The sequence below is a fragment of the Empidonax traillii genome, unplaced genomic scaffold (genome assembly GCF_003031625.1).
Source record: "Empidonax traillii isolate 1590-97213 ecotype Southwest subspecies unplaced genomic scaffold, ASM303162v1 scaffold338:size1951571, whole genome shotgun sequence".
NCBI classification, from domain to species: Eukaryota; Metazoa; Chordata; class Aves; order Passeriformes; family Tyrannidae; genus Empidonax; species Empidonax traillii.
The window spans coordinates 508,752-524,537 of NW_020955531.1; the positions used below are offsets into that span (position 1 = coordinate 508,752).

Consider the following 15,786-nt stretch of genomic DNA (forward strand, 5'->3'; position numbering starts at 1 on the left):
AAAAAAAAAAAAAAAAAAAAAAAAAAAAAAAAAAAAAAAAAAAAAAAAAAAAAAAAAAAAAAAAAAAAAAAAAAAAAAAAAAAAAAAAAAAAAAAAAAAAAAAAAAAAAAAAAAAAAAAAAAAAAAAAAAAAAAAAAAAAAAAAAAAAAAAAAAAAAAAAAAAAAAAAAAAAAAAAAAAAAAAAAGGAAAAAGCCAACACAATAATTTTAAAACAAGATGAAAGTAAACAAAACATTTACAGTTGTGTACCGAAATATAACACTTTATCTGTTTCTCTCCACTTTTCCCTTCCCCAACACTATCAAACATGACACGCATGAAGCAGAAGTTAACACTATCTACAAACAGAGGGGAGAATGAAACAAGAACAACACTGAACAACTAATCCCAGAGCAAACCAGACAACCAGATTTACAGTTTTCTGGAGTCAAGACTTCTGTGCCCCTCAAATACCAACTTTTTATTCAAACCCTTTCTTGAAAAAGAGTATTAGTTACACAAAGCTATGCTGAACTCTCAGGTGATTTTCATGTTCTGTATAAAGCATGCCTGTGAGATTAAGTACATAAGCAAATCTTCTCTCACTGGTCATATCAGTTGCCTTGGAATCTAGGATTTTTAGAGCTCAAACACTGGTAGGCTAACACCTTTTTTCCTATTTAGAATTACAAAAAAATAATGCTGTATGAATAAAACATTCACTCTATAGCTTCATTTAATTTACTGGAACACTGTAATTTCAGCGTATTTTGACACAAGGTTTTAGTCTGCTTTCAAGGAAAACATTTCCAGCCATCAATCCCTCCTAATGGAGTTTGATGGAAAACTAAATTTCTACTTCAGAATTGGCTGGTTTTAATGAGAGGGCTAAAAATCAAGTAAATAACTTTGAAAGGTACCATTTCAGTCAAAAGGCCAACATTTTAATACACGTATTTTCCCTCCAGGGTGTAATTTTATGGTTTGCTTTTCAGACATAAGATACAAACACCTGACTCCTGATTAGTTCCGTAATAACTAAAAACTCCCTGTTTTTAAAACTAGGGTTGTTCCAGGCATATACCAGGCACACCCAGAATATCTGCATTTCTAAGTTCACCATGGCTGGCACTGGCTGATCCAACATGTCAAATTATTTGTTTTTTAAATTCAGTCTAGACTTATAAATAACATAATATTTTTAGTACAACTGTGGGCTTGCTTAGGACAAAATTTAAACCTTCTATGGTCCAGTTCCTCTGATATGCTAAAAGTCAAAGTATTTTTGGCTTCAAGTTTGCTGAACAAGTGGTGACATATTCCCAGAAACACTATAATCTATGCAAATTCACATACACTCACACTGGAAAACACATGAAGAAACCTTCAATGCCTCCAAATTATTGCCATCAATCACTCAAGTTCAATTTCTTAAGCATTTGCCAGAGACCAATTTCAACATTTCCCACCTGGGCAAGCTACTAGAATTTTACCTCAGCTGCTTCAATGTTTTCCTCAGATGTTTATTTTGGTCCTCCCATTGATACGAATCCGTATATAGCTCACATTAATAGCTTCTTTTTTTCTTAAATAAGGTTAATGCAATTAAAATTAGATCACCCCTGAACAGGATAAGCTTTTTAAATAGCATCAGCTGCCAACAGGCACATAACCATTGTTCAGTCGATCAGGGATTACAGGAAGGCAGGATGCTGGGCCGTGACCCCTGTGCTCGACACAGCTCTTACGCAAGAGTGAGCAGAGGGGTAATGACACCAGTGAATCCCCCCACGTGACACAACACCCCTCTAAGCCTGTTAGGGTACCTGTGTGGCTGCTCTGAGCTTCAGGACTAATGCAGAGGAAATTCTAAACTATATTATAGAACCGTAATCCTGAGAAAAATTACCCACCTATCTGTATTCCCAAAGGACTCTGTCTAAAGGCTTTTTTTTCCTAAACAAAGAACATCTTTAAATAAAGTAGTTACGCAGAGAACAAAATATAGTCAAAGCTTTACGAAGTAACGGATTAAAAAAAAAAGCTATCATACTTTCCCTGATCAGGGGTCCTCTGCAGCATAGATGAGACCTTCAGCAAGGTGTTGTAATCCTTTAGCTGTGACAGCACATTGAGCAGCAGGACAATAGAGCGGTTCATATGAGACGCAAAACTGCCCGGGCGGTCGATCTCATCCACGGGGATGCGCCAGATTCCCTGCAGAGAAAGGAAAAGAGGAAACTTCTAAGGAGAGACCCAACTGAAAATGACAGGAATATGAAAATATGGGTCGGATTCTGAAGCACACTGAACTTCACTGAGGGCCAGGGGAATAATGGACGGACAGTTGCTGCGGTCCCACAGCCAGGGAGATCTGGATTTAGATCTGGATTTAAAGTCAACCGATTTCTGCCAGCAGCAAGAAGAGAAACTTTGCAGAAGCCACAACACACCTTCTAAATATGTTTCTGAACTATTCCCAGAAAAAGCAAGCAAAGCTCAAATTATATAGTGCATTTTTCTTAAAGGTCTGTGAATACGCCTTCCTAAGCCAAAGCTGAACCACCATAAACCCAGTAACTTAAAGTAAGTTTTCCTGGCCTGAAAGCTGTTACTTGTATGCAGTTCCAGCAAATTTCTATCTTCAAATAATCTGCTACTAGACATCTTAGGAACTTGGTTACTGCCTTGATACCATCAGTGTTCACCATGGCACTAACCAGCCTCATAGGAAAAATCAGATTCCTCAGCGGGATCCATTTTCCAGTGGCAGATTCAAATACTTGTGCATACATCCTGTGCCTTCTAATTAAATTTTGGGGACAAGGGAATCTTTAGGGAGCAAGGCTGGAGACTGACAGGAAACATAATTTAATTAGGATTAGTCAGCTCAGATTTTGCAATGTCTAGTAAGTCTAACAAGATTTTTTTTCAGGTGTTTATCGTGGATGCTGTCAACACACTAGTCAACCGTACCTGAAAAGATGCACTGCACCTACTACTACGCTTGCATGTTAGAATGGGACTGATACTACGGTCATTCACAAAAACTGCTGCTGCATCGGTACAAACCCAAATTGTTCCCTCATGCTTTATTCGGTTCTGAAGCTTTTGCTACAGTAGCTTTCTAAGATGAAAATCCCATGGTCATGTAAACCATTTTGTGACAATGCAGGAAAGAATAGTCTCATCGATAGGAGTACCTGACTGAGAATGAGTTTGGCTTTCTAAACCGGTTCAGGGAGCAGAATATACAAATATTTACTCTTTATACTTGTTTAAAGGTCTTGTTTTGATTTATTTAGCTTTACTTTCAATGTGAGCAAAACCCTTCAGAACTTAATACGAAGTGGAAGCAAAGAAAATGATTCCTGCAATCAGAAATGACATTTGACCACAAAAGCAGATCCATAACCCCCTACTTGCAATGTACTCTCCCCCCTGCATGTCTGCAGAGAATCTGCAGTTCTACTCCATAGGACGTATAGAACTTAAGAAAAAACAACACACAAATATCAGTGTATTAATATTAGTGTTTTCACATGGAAAACAATGACTTCAATGAGATATAATGCACAGGCTCATCCGCCAAATTTGCTTGCTCTTGGTTCTCCTCATGCTCCCTGCTCTCACTCCCTGGTGATCACAGAAAAGCCATTCTTCCTCTTTGATCCCTGAAGCTTTTTTTCAAGCTTTTTTTTCATAGTTTCCCTTTTCCAGAAAGTACCTAAAACCGCACCCTGACTGACCCCCAAGGCACAACCGTTGCTTCCTCCTGTTTCCAACCACCAACATCCACAAACACCTCCTGTGGCTCGGTGGCCAAAAGCTCCCAGAGCTCAGCAGCTCACAGGCACCTCCAGATCATGCAGGTAAAACAGCACACGCTTGATTTAAATAAGAGATGCCTCTTCTTCCCCCAAACCAGACAATGGCTTTCCTTTCAGGCTACAGATGAAACACACACAGATTCTGGAGCTGCTATTTTTTGCTTCTCTGCACGTATGTAAACTGGGCTTCTGCCAAATCCTAAAACAAGTGAATGCCTCATAATGGCACCACATTGCAACAACCTACTTAGCCAATTTAACTACGCAAAACAATTTATGGTCAACTCCAGCACACTGTAGGAGTGGAACACAGCCAATGTGTAGGTAGGTTCCTGGTCTTTTTCAGCAATTATCTCATCCTTCATTTGAGTCAGGAGGATCACTTGGATCAGATCAGATACCGTATGTGGAATCAGTTGGAAGTAATTCTGCAGCTCCTTCTCACATGCCCTGTGTATACATTTGAATGCTACCCTAGAAATTACAATAATGCAGGAGAACCATTTGCAATGACAGAATATACAAACTGCAGCCAGAAAGGCAGGAAAAAGTCCCTCTTTTATGCAGAAAACTGCGTATTTTGGAGAACTGCTGCTTTCTACAACGGGGTACATTAGAAGAGCTTAAATTAAAACTCACATTAGGGGTGTTTATCACTACAATTACAAAAGAAGGACTGATTTTAAAAGGAAAGTCAGTAACTTTTCATGTACTGACTTGTGGCTTTACAAATGCAAAACAGCATCAGATAAGATTAGTGTCCCATGTTACATACCTGCTGTTTCACAGGTAGCCTCCAGCCAAAAGCAGAAACAAACCTGCCATCAGGAGTCAGAACAACGTTCATTCCACCCACTCTGATTTTATTAAGCAATATGCAAAACATTGATGTTAAACCGAGTTTATCAGAATTTATTTCATGAGTGACATTGAATTTTTAAGACTGCAATTTCAGCCAGAAACTAACAAATGTCTCATTTAAACCTCTCCCAAAGAGAAGTTTAACAAAGCCCATCAGGTGATAATTTTTCCTTCCTAAATGTCAATAAACTTCCTAAAATAATACAGGAAGAGTATTTCTGAGCTCAGATCACACACCACAACTCTTTTAAAAAAGCTGCATGTTAGGCTCTAATTTTTTAACAAAACCTAAAAAATATACAAATGCAAAGCTTGTAAAGATTTTCAGTAATTGAGGAGAAGGCTGGAAAACATTATTCCCTTTGACTAAAATTAAAGTTTTTATATCATGACTTCAAAATTCAGATTTGTTAGCAAAGCACCTCTCTTGAAAGTACACCCAGAGAGGAGCGCGGATTCTTGTGACAAAAATTTCCAGTTCTTTGGAAGGTTTTGTTACTGATTATCAGCACCGAGACCACCTGACAAAGTGTCTCCACTCTGGCCACCGAAAGGGTTTTACATCCAACGCCCGCTCCTGCTTGCTGGCCACTATTCCCACTGCTGAAGGTTCTCCTCCCTGCTGCCACAGCCAGCAAAGCTGTTTACACAAAACCAGAGGAAGGAGTGAGACGCTTCCAACAATTCCAAAAGCCTCTCCAAGATCCAAAACATCAGGCTGCTCTCCATGCCTTCCTGGCAAAACAAACACTCTGCGAGAGTGGGGGCGGGGAGCCTGAGACACTGGTAGGGAAAAACAGATCTGGGAGCATGCGAAAATCCCGCAGAGAACTTAATACTGAATTTTATATTAAAACTGAATAATGAAGTCAGTCTCTGCCACAATCCCGGTGACACGTTTATGATTTTTTTTTCAGCTTGGAATTGCTGCCCAGCCTGCCTCTGCAGAACTGCAGACTCAGAGAGGAGGGTGAGCAGGAAAGGACAGTGCTGTGAGCAGCAGAGCTGTAGCACTGGTGGCACTTTCTAGTGCAGTCACTGAAAATAGAAAGGAAGGAAGCGCTTATTATTCCTCCACGCTGCTTACTCCAAAACTTTAGGGGAGGGGATTCCCTGGGGTTTAGGAACTCCTCTCAGTGGAGGAGAGGCTGACAGTTCCCAACAAACCCCAAACTTCCCTGGGGATGGCTGCTGCTGGCACAGCACAGCTCCAGGGTGAGCCATTTTCTAAGCAGAGATCAAACTTTACCCTCAGTTCTCCCTGCTTCTGAACGAAATGGAGAAGTGCAAGTCATGCTTCAGATGATCCAGTTCACATACAAGAAGTAAACACATAAAACCCACACTGCTACAAATAAAGACTTCCAATTACTCAATTCCTTCTTTTTTCTTTTATTTTCCTTTCTTTTTTTTTTTTTCCCAAGGGGTTCCCGAAGTTCAAATTGCACCACATACAAGAAACTCGATTCCAAGTGACCAAAGCAAAAACCAAACACTTCTTCATTTGTCAGTGTCAGTAATGTCCTGTTAGGAAGAGTCTTTAGTAAAAACAAATAATATAAATATTACATTTGAGATTGTTAAAAAGTATGACAAAACTAACAAACCAACCAAAAAGTGCAGGGAAGACACCGATTAATAATGCAACAACCTACACAATATTTTAAAATCATTAAATTGAACTAAGCACCATAGCATAATCCCTGGAAAGCTCACACTTCCTTAAACTTTTAAAAGTCTTTGTTTTAATACAGGGTTAAGCACAACATATTGAAGTAGTACTTGTTTTAGTCATGTTCTTCCTTCTCAGTTACTTATATAATCACAAGATCTTGCTCTGGGTGCCTGCAAAGCAAAGGAATATATGGCTCAAGCTGAACAATCTCAACACTCAGGATTTGAAACCTCGCTCTCTTCAGCTGTTTAGCGTTGAAGTCGTGAGCGTGTCTTCGCCTGACTCACGACTTCCTGCTAGTTCTGAGTGTAACCGCTAAAACCACTGCCCCCTCCCCCATTTAGCAAATTACCAAACCACCTTTTCTCATCCAATCTTAATGTGCTCCCATATCTCTTGTTATTTTACTCTGTCACCTGATTTTGGCTTTTCTTCTTTTCTAGAAATAATTCTATTATTTTTCTGCCTCAATTCCTCATTTCATCCACACTGCTATTCAGTATGTCATGGAACAATTCAACCCCTGTGAACGGGAATTTGAGTGGGTACAAAAGCGTTAAGAAAGGAAAGCAGCTGTATTCAGAATATTAAAAATACTATCTGCAGGGACCTGTGTCCTCAAGGAAAAAAAAGCAGCCCCTGCTTATTGTGAGTAACTTGGCCAATTTCAAAATAATCTTACAATTTTTTTCAGAATGTAGCTGCTAGATAATACAGTAACAGAATATAAAAAAAGTATGATAATAAATAAATGACATTTCATCAGCCTGGAAAAGGAAACAGAAATAAAGGCAAAAGAGCAGCAACTTCCTTTCAATAAATCAGGACTGAGCAAGATTACAATTCCTGGTCTATTAAGGTAAATACTGTCTATTTATTTTTTTTCCTCTCTTTTAAATACACACAGACACTTGGAAAGGAATAAACAGCATGTATGCTTTTTGGAATTTCGCAACATTATTTTAGCAAGACAGCAGTATGAAAATATATTGACAAATGGAAATGCTCCACATGCTCCAATCATCATATGCTGATAAAGAAAGATAATGGACAATTTTTAACTCCTGTTTCTCTCCTCAAAATACAACGTATTTTCAGAGTCTTAAATTTCAGACTTTTCAATTTCCAGAACAATCATTTTACAGTTGGCTTGACATTAAATTGGTTTTAACCCTATCAAAGAACACCCAAGCCACAGTCACTTGGGAGACTGTGAGCATGAGTCAGGGACACACACACGAGGCAGGGAAAGGGAATAATTTCCTTGCTGCATAAGCAATTAAACAAAACCAGAAATGCCTTGTTAAGATGATGAGTTACAAGTTCAGGTGGAATTAATGAAACAGAAACCAAGGCCTACAGATGGCCTCTGCAGAGCAAGGGGTTTGGCCACTTGCCAGGCAGAATCGAGAGGTTTTTCTTGACTCGGTCAGGAGGCTTGAGGAGTTTTTACTCAGATGGTTCCCATGTACCATGTGATTTCACAACAATGTCAACAGTCACATCTTTTTTTTTTAAAGGGAAACAGCTAACTAGACTATAAAAAAAAAAAAAAAAAGAAATTCTATGCCACAGCTATGATGGAAAGACAGGCACAGAAGAAAGCGAGGAGGAGCGACAGACCAGTCTCTTAAAACCTGTTCTGAAGGTGCAATGCTGCTCTAACAATGGCACAGCTGCATTCCCTCCGGAGCTCTGCAGCAGTGAGCCTCAGGCAGACATCACCCACGTGAAAATCCAGGAAACACTGGAGGTGTGGGCATAATGCATCATCCTCTGGATGAAGATGGTTGCTCCCTCGCTGCTTTTTGAGATTAACACCAACAGTGCCAGTGCAGTGTCCTTCTCCAGGGTACTCTATGAAATAATCCTCACATTCCCTCTTGATTAGTCCTCATTTCTCTAACCTGCAAATCTGCAGTGCTAAAGCAAAGGTGCATTTGAAGATAAAGCTGTGGAACACTGATTTTTTTTTCCCTTTTTTCTGTTGCCAACATTAACCAAGGTTCCATTTCAGGCAGCTGAACAACTTCTCAAGCTGGAAGGTCAGTTACTGATAAAAAGACTTTGGAACAAATTACTTAAGTACATTTATCATCTTTCCTGCAGAAGTTGCTCCCTTTTACAAACTGTACTTAGGGAAAAAGAGAAAAAGGGATTGATTAGGAAAGGAATTAAATTATCAGCAGTTAAGTTTGATTCCTTGTGTCTTGCAGCCAATTCAGGGTTTTAAAAGGAGAGAAATAAGCTTGCCAAAGGGATGCAGAAGAGCAGAAGTCATCCAGAGACTTAGTCAGGCACTTGCATCTACTCAACAGAAACACTGAGGGGTGTCTGCTCATCCATGCTGGAATTTCTGGTTCCGCCTTTGTTGCTTCAGTATCCTTTTTTGGGGTACATTTGATTTTATGTCATGTCTCTGTCTGAAAGAGTTTGGAATTCCTTCTTTGGGATGATATAAAGCACAGAAATCCAAAGAACACAGACTGCTTCCAGATCTTCTAATGGGCAAATAACTTGATGCAGAAACCTAATTAAAGAATATGAAAGCCTTCATGGGATAACCTTTTACCAGAACTTTGAATTTCTTCAGGCATTTTCTGGGGCCAGATGCACGAAGACTTCTTTATTACCAAAATAAATGGCTAGCAGGGCACATCTAGAGAGTGACAGGGGTTCTGGTTTTGCCTAACAGACAGCCTTTCACTGTTTTAAGAGGATTCTCCTGCTTAGAACTTTTCTGTGTATTTGCCACAATCAGATTGCCTGTCATCAGATGCAAATGGTACTAAAAGCTAATGAAACAAGCTTGGTACAAGCCATGCATCAGCCTGGAAGTGGCTCCTGCGTTAGCCCCCTGCAGACATAAGCAAACCCTCATTTTTTGACAATGTATGGGATTCATTTAATCTAACTCCACCTGTCTATGATACACACACACACATTTACTGGCAACACCCAGAAACCTTTTACAGAGACAAAAAAGTATTTTGGGGAGGCGGCTCACCTGAGCTTTTATGGGCTCCACTTCAGGATGAGATGAGTTACAAGCCAGAAACAACTATCTCCCTTCAACACAAAGGATGATGACTAAGTCGTAAAAGATGAAAAATGTTAGGGGACATAAATGACTACTAGAAAGTCTGCAAAGTGGTTCTGGTGTCTGTCAGTGGCATGCCAAGGCCTAGCCCCACTACTCAGTTTTCTTTGTAAAGGAGGTGCTGCAGAACCAGAAAATCAGGGCTAACACAGAGCTGGGAGAAGCTGCTGGTTCCCAGAGAAGGGCAAGTTTAGGGATCATGAGATTTTTTTTTTATGTAGATCCTTACACTTCTGTCACTACAGTGAGGATTCCCATCTCCCCAGAGGTTACAAAGTAAACAGGTAGTAGTAGTGTGCATGCACCGTAACTGGTATTAGAATCTATTTGGTGGAGGGAGGATTACCTGGGGATCCCAGATGGAGCACTGGATCCAGCTCTGGGGTTCTCAGCACAGGAAAGACACGGGCCCACAAAGATGTCCAGATGGCTGGAGCACCTCCCCTATGAGGAAAGGCTGAGACAAGCTGGGGCTGTTCAGCCTGGAGAGGAGAAGGCTCTGGGAAGACCTCACAGCAGCCTCTCAGTACTTAAAGGGGGCTATAGAAAAATGGGGACAAACTTTTTAGCAGAGCCTGTTGTGACAGGACAAGGGACAGGGGTTTCAAATTAAAGAAGGATTGATTTAGACTAGATATGTGGAAAAATGACTTTACAATAGAGTGGCAAAACGCTGGCACAGGCTGCCCCGAGTGGTGGTGGATGCCCAATCCCTGGAAACATTCATGGTCAGACTGGATGAGGCTCACAGCAACCTGATCTGGTCAAGGACGTCCCTCTTCATTGCAGGGGGTTGGACTGGAGGACCTTTAAAGGTTTCTTACAACCCAAACTATTCTACGATTCTACAATTTCGTGATTCTACCTCAACCTGATTTTTAAAAAATTGAAAATTGTTTCAGAACACAGAACTACCAGCTATCATTTCTGACTACATCTTGTAACACCCAAAAATAGCGAGCCTGGTACAGTGTATTACTAATGTTATTCTGACAAAACTCCTACCTTAGAAGACTACATGGGCAGTACATACCCACAACAAAGCCCAGGTATAAAGAGAGACTGGAAATAACTTGCAATCTAATGCAGGGACAGAACCATAAAAGTCTGGAGATAAGTCTCAAATGTCTCACTCTCCTAAAGGTAGCCTTTCCCCTCCTCTGGGAATAACAACAGGACAATGCTTAAATGGAGAAGTTAAACACAGGCCAGATGTTCACAATCTGTGGAGAACGATACAACCTGTGGAGTGTCCAAATGGGACAAGGGAAAAGCAGCTGCTACAAGAAAAGAGAACAGATTTTTCACAAGCACATCAGTTCATGTTCAAGTTGGGTGGATGAGTGAGGTAAAGGAAAAAAGCTAAATCTTACCTACCTGCCTTACAGGCACCTAAAGCTGTCCATCTCCAAGCAGCTGACACTGCTTCACCTCCACCACCTAGTGCAGTATATACAATACTAGAAAGGGAAGGAGGACAAGAACTTCATAACATTAATAGCTATGCTAATTGTTGAGATTCAGCACACTGTTAATGTAGAATTATGAGTTGTGCAGGGATTCTTCATGTTAAAACACTGCAGTAAAGCTCTCCTTGTACCTTCTTGTCACCTTCTACTATTTCAGTAGGCTTGAAGGATTTTGAAGGAACATTTTCACCTCTTTAAATATCCAAGTTTTAGACATAAATTACTATCAATACATAAAAAGCCATTGATTTTCAGTATTTTAAAATAGGCTGTCAGAATGCTAAAAAGTTCTTTTAACAATATACTCAAATTTTTATGTCAACACAAACTGCTCTTCAGTCCTACATCCTTTTCAGAAAACAAAACGCTTAACTGCCCACTCCCACCCGACAGCTGACATCCAATATCCCTGCATTGACAGCATGGAATGTCTTTCAGCTTTTAGACTCTCTTCTATAATGACACACAGAGTAAAATATCAAGATGAGAGGATATAAAATCTCAGTGTTTGCAAAATATTTCAGCATGTTCATACAATGCTTAGAAAAAGCAGTATCCTGTATTTTTTTCACCTGTATCACCAAGTTAGACTTAAAATCTCAGAAAATACCAAAAGCTGGAGGGTTCCATCAGTAGCATGGAGGAAAATGCTATCATTTCAGAAGGCAAAGCTCTCAGTGTTCTTTCTTGTCTGTACCAAATCACTAGAATGCATGGCATTAGGAGATCCTGAGGAAAGAGGCCTTTGAGTCTGAAGGAACATAAATCAGAAGGTCCAGAGAACTACTGCTACTAATTTAGCAGCATCACATGGCAGCTCATTAAATACAATCAAGTGATCATCTTTAAAACTACTAGGGAAGAGCTTTCAGTGTAATTTCACCTCGATATAAAATTGCATCTTCCTAAAAAATACCTAGAAACATTCTCCTTAAAACATCTCCTGTCTAACATGCATCTTTCAGACACAGGTCCTTCTCATATCTCAGAGTACTGTGACTGAACATGCAGCCACATCACCCAACTTTGGGGGCTACTTATGGACTGTGAAGTTATTTACAAAAATTCACAGAGCTGCATATCAGACTGTAATGAGTAACTGTCAATATTTTTAATAGCATCAATACAAACAAGCACTTTGAACAAGTAGGAAATCTAAAATGCAATACATACCAGGAATGGTACTAAAAAAAAAAAAAAAAATCATACTCAACTGTTCAGTATTGGAAAACACTTCTGGAAAGCAACAAGAATGGCATGTTCCATGACAAGCTGGTATTTTGGTATGTGCACACAATCTGGAAGTGCAGAGAAATACTCGAATCTTTTGTCAATGTTGAGAAGAACAAAAGCAGTGGAGAGCTGAAGGGAACAAAAATTTAAACTCCTCTAGTGTTCTGGCAGAGGTAAAGTGACTGCAGGAGCTCCTAGAAAAGTCTTTCAAACTGGAATACTGTAAGACCTGACTAGGATTCCCGACTTCTTTGTCTAATGCCAGTTTCATAAAGCTGTGTGTTTGTAAATACATGACAATTCATATTTGAAGGTCACAGCACTGTTTGAGGTTTCATACTGGCTTAGGAATGACAGAAGTACACATCCTGGATTTCAAACTATTTGTCAGCTGAAGTTGAGGGCAGGAAGCAGCTTATTTAAAATAGGTAGCAAAAAACAAATATCCTGTAATAGTGGTTATGAACCAGAAAAAGACATATGCAGAGGTAAAGCCTTGGAGGAGACACACTCCTCTCAAACAACTGAAGCTCTACGTGAGTTTGCACATTTCATCCTCACCAATTAAGAGCCTCAAATTAAGTTATTAGGAGCTTACAGGCAATTCATTTCGCTACCTTTTGTCCCCCCACTAAGCAGCATCCACAGAACACTTCCCTTCTCTGTCCAGCAAGTGGAGGCCCTGAAGGAGTCCTGACGGCTATAAAAGGCAAAAAAATCTCTTTCTGTTATGCACCCAACAGCTAATCTCGAGTATCTTTTCTCCTCTGATATAGGAATTCATGTAACAAAAAAGAATTACATTAACTCTATTATTCAAGTATTTTACCCTTTTTTTTGAGGGGGATATATATGTGTGTTAACACCTAACACTGTCTTGCTTTCAGAGGCTTGCAGGGCTTCCTCAGAAAAACAAAAGTAGTTCCTTTGCCAATTTTAAGAGTTAGTGGAAATGCCTAATTCAAGTACATTTAGGCAGCAGCTTGCCTAGCACCCCAACTAAAGTTGACTGATCTTTGATAACATCAGAGGAACAAGACATCGCAGGGAAGCGATAATTCAATTACCCTATTTACAGTAACATAAATCACAGTATACTCGGGGGAGCTTCAATATTCAACCAGCAGCAATACTACAACAGCTTAATCTAGCACAAGGCACGGCAGTGACTCAGTCAGCTCGGCAGAAGACAGGCTACAGTCTGCTGGTGTTTGATTTCAGGGATATTGTGAGACAGAAATTATTTAAGAACAACTGGGGTAATTACTGAGGGGGAGGAGGAGTGAGGAAGGCCTCAACATTTAGAGTATTTCAGACTCCGATAAAGATGCTAAAAACACACAACAGTCCCATTACTGAAAACAATATCTGGGTATTCAAGATGTCAACCTGAACATGCTCCAATTAAAAAAAAAAAAAAAAAAAGACACAACTTGCAGCTCCCTGGGCAATAAAAACCACTACAGCATATGCTTTAATTCCTAGATCTGCTTCATGCAAAATGCCCAGAGCACACTCAAAAATCTGCCATTGCACAAATAAACACAGGCTGCAGTAAATTAAAAAAATAGAAACATGGAGCTGCCACAGCCAATGCCGCAAACAGCATGTGGCAACTGCTTTATGCACAACACCAGAATTTACTGCAATTAAGACATACGTTCTAAAATTATAAACATGTGACCAGACAAAGCTGACTGGTTTTAACAAACGGCTAATTAAATTGGAATCCTCTTATGCTCTCTCTCTTTTTAGCTGAATGAAGCAGCAACTCATACAGCATAGTAGCTCATGCAAAGTAGATACTGAACAACAGGCTTTCCTGTTAGGTCACCGTTAAGCAGGGGAATCTCCCGTGTGCGCCTGGCTGTCGTAGGCAGAGCAGGGAGCGCACACCAGAGAGCACAGCTGGGCTGCTCTGTGCCAGGCACAGTTCTTACAGACCTACTGGCTCTTTGCTCTTCGAGACATGAAAGCCGCCCCTTGCAAAGCTCCAGGGCTGGACTGAAAACGAGGGTGCTGAGTAATTCATCCCACCGATGGGGTGGAGGAGGGAGACCGAGAAATCCCAAACAATACAGACCGTAGAAAACAAAAATCCCTCACCCTTTCGTCCCCCCTTCCAAACTTCTCTCGACTCCTCCGTTTCCCATGGCCCTCAGGATTTTTTCTGTGTGCAGCAAAGCAGCTCTGTCCAGCCTCTAACCGCAGGCGAACCGAACTAATGAAATAAGTATTTCCCAACCACGACGGCAAATGTCATCAGAGCTCATCTCTGTCCCTCCCGCTCGGAGCTGGGGTGAGCCCTGCGGCGCTCGCAGCCCGCCCAGCCCCGGGGAAGGGATTCCCTGCGGGTCACGGAGCTGCTCCGGAGGGTTCGAGCACCCGCGGGCGAGCGGAACGGGAAGGGGAACAGGCACGGCAACACCGAGGAACGCCCTACAGCGCAGGGTGGGGGCGGCAGCTGTTTGTGCCGCCGCGGGCAGAAACACCAAACTTCCTAGAGCACCGCGCCTGCCCCCGCCGTAGCCCGCGGCCTCCCCGCTGGGCATCCCCGCATCCCGGCTGCGGGCGGCAGCACCGGCGCCGCTCCCCGCCCGCCCCAAGCTCCCCGCGAGGTGGTGCGTGGGGGAAGTTCCCCCCGAGCCCCCCCCCGGCCGCGGGGCCGCCCCCCGCACTCACCATCACCGAGGCGCGGGCTGGCTCCGCCGGAGCTCCCCGGCGGCCACAGACCCGGAGCGCGCCCGCCCCCGCCCGGGCCCCCGCACCGCCCCCGCGCCCCCACCTGACCGCCCCCGCCCGGATCACACTTCCTCTCGCACCGGAGTTGCCCGAGCCCCTGGAAGCCGCGTACCTCGGATTTCCTGCCGCCGCGGCTGGATATTTATTTTATTTCTCCCTCTTTCTTCGCCGCCGGGAGGCTGCGGGCCGGGGCCGGCCGTGCCTGACAGAGGATGTCGGTGCCGGTTACCGCCGAGCCTGGCTCGCAGCCATCCCGCTTAGGGCAGCGGAGCAAACAGCTGCTGCTGTCGGTTCGCGAGCATTAATAAAAAAACCCAGTTATTTGCTCCCACCTGTCCGCCAAACCTTCCCGAAATATTCCCTGACCCAGTTTAACCCCGCGGCTGCCGCTTCACCGCCCTTCACCTCGCCGCCACCGAAGGCCCCGTTCGTGACCTATTTTTCCGCGGCGCGGCCGGCTCCCTGCTCTGCCCGCAGCCTCCCGGGGCCGCGAGCCGGGATGCTCGGAGCGGCGGAGCGCGGCCCCCGCCACCGGCCGCCTCCCCGGCGCAGCTGCCGCCATGGCCGGGCGCGGGGCCGCCCCCGCAGCAGCAGCAGCAGCAGCAGCAGCAGCACAGCGCGCACCGCCGAGCGCTCCCCCCGCGGGGCCACACCGCAGCTCCCCCGCACGGCCCCGCACCGGCACACGGCACGGCAGCGCGGACACCGTTCCCCTGTGTGTTTGCGCTGTCACATCGTCCCCCCTCGCCCCAGCTGCTGCGGTACCAGGGCGTGCTGCTGGCACGGTTCTCTCACCAGCCCTTTTTGCACCTTTCTTTACATCTTTCTGTCTTTCTCGAACTGTACGAAGGGAAAAGCAAAGGTTTCCCCTTGTCCTTTTCCCTATACTTCCCTCT

At 42.8% G+C, this 15,786-nt stretch overlaps 1 protein-coding gene across 6 annotated transcripts in view; it reads right to left on the bottom strand.

Annotated features, from left to right (window-relative positions):
• The window catches only part of CABIN1 (calcineurin binding protein 1), a 109,815-nt gene that overhangs the window by 28,966 nt on the left and 65,063 nt on the right, over positions 1–15,786 (bottom strand). For all 6 annotated transcript variants that reach the window (XM_027892032.1, XM_027892036.1, XM_027892034.1 and 3 more), the window contains one exon: positions 2,034–2,197. In XM_027892032.1, the coding sequence (XP_027747833.1) occupies positions 2,034–2,197 (164 nt within the window). The remainder of the gene's footprint in view (positions 1–2,033; positions 2,198–15,786) is intronic.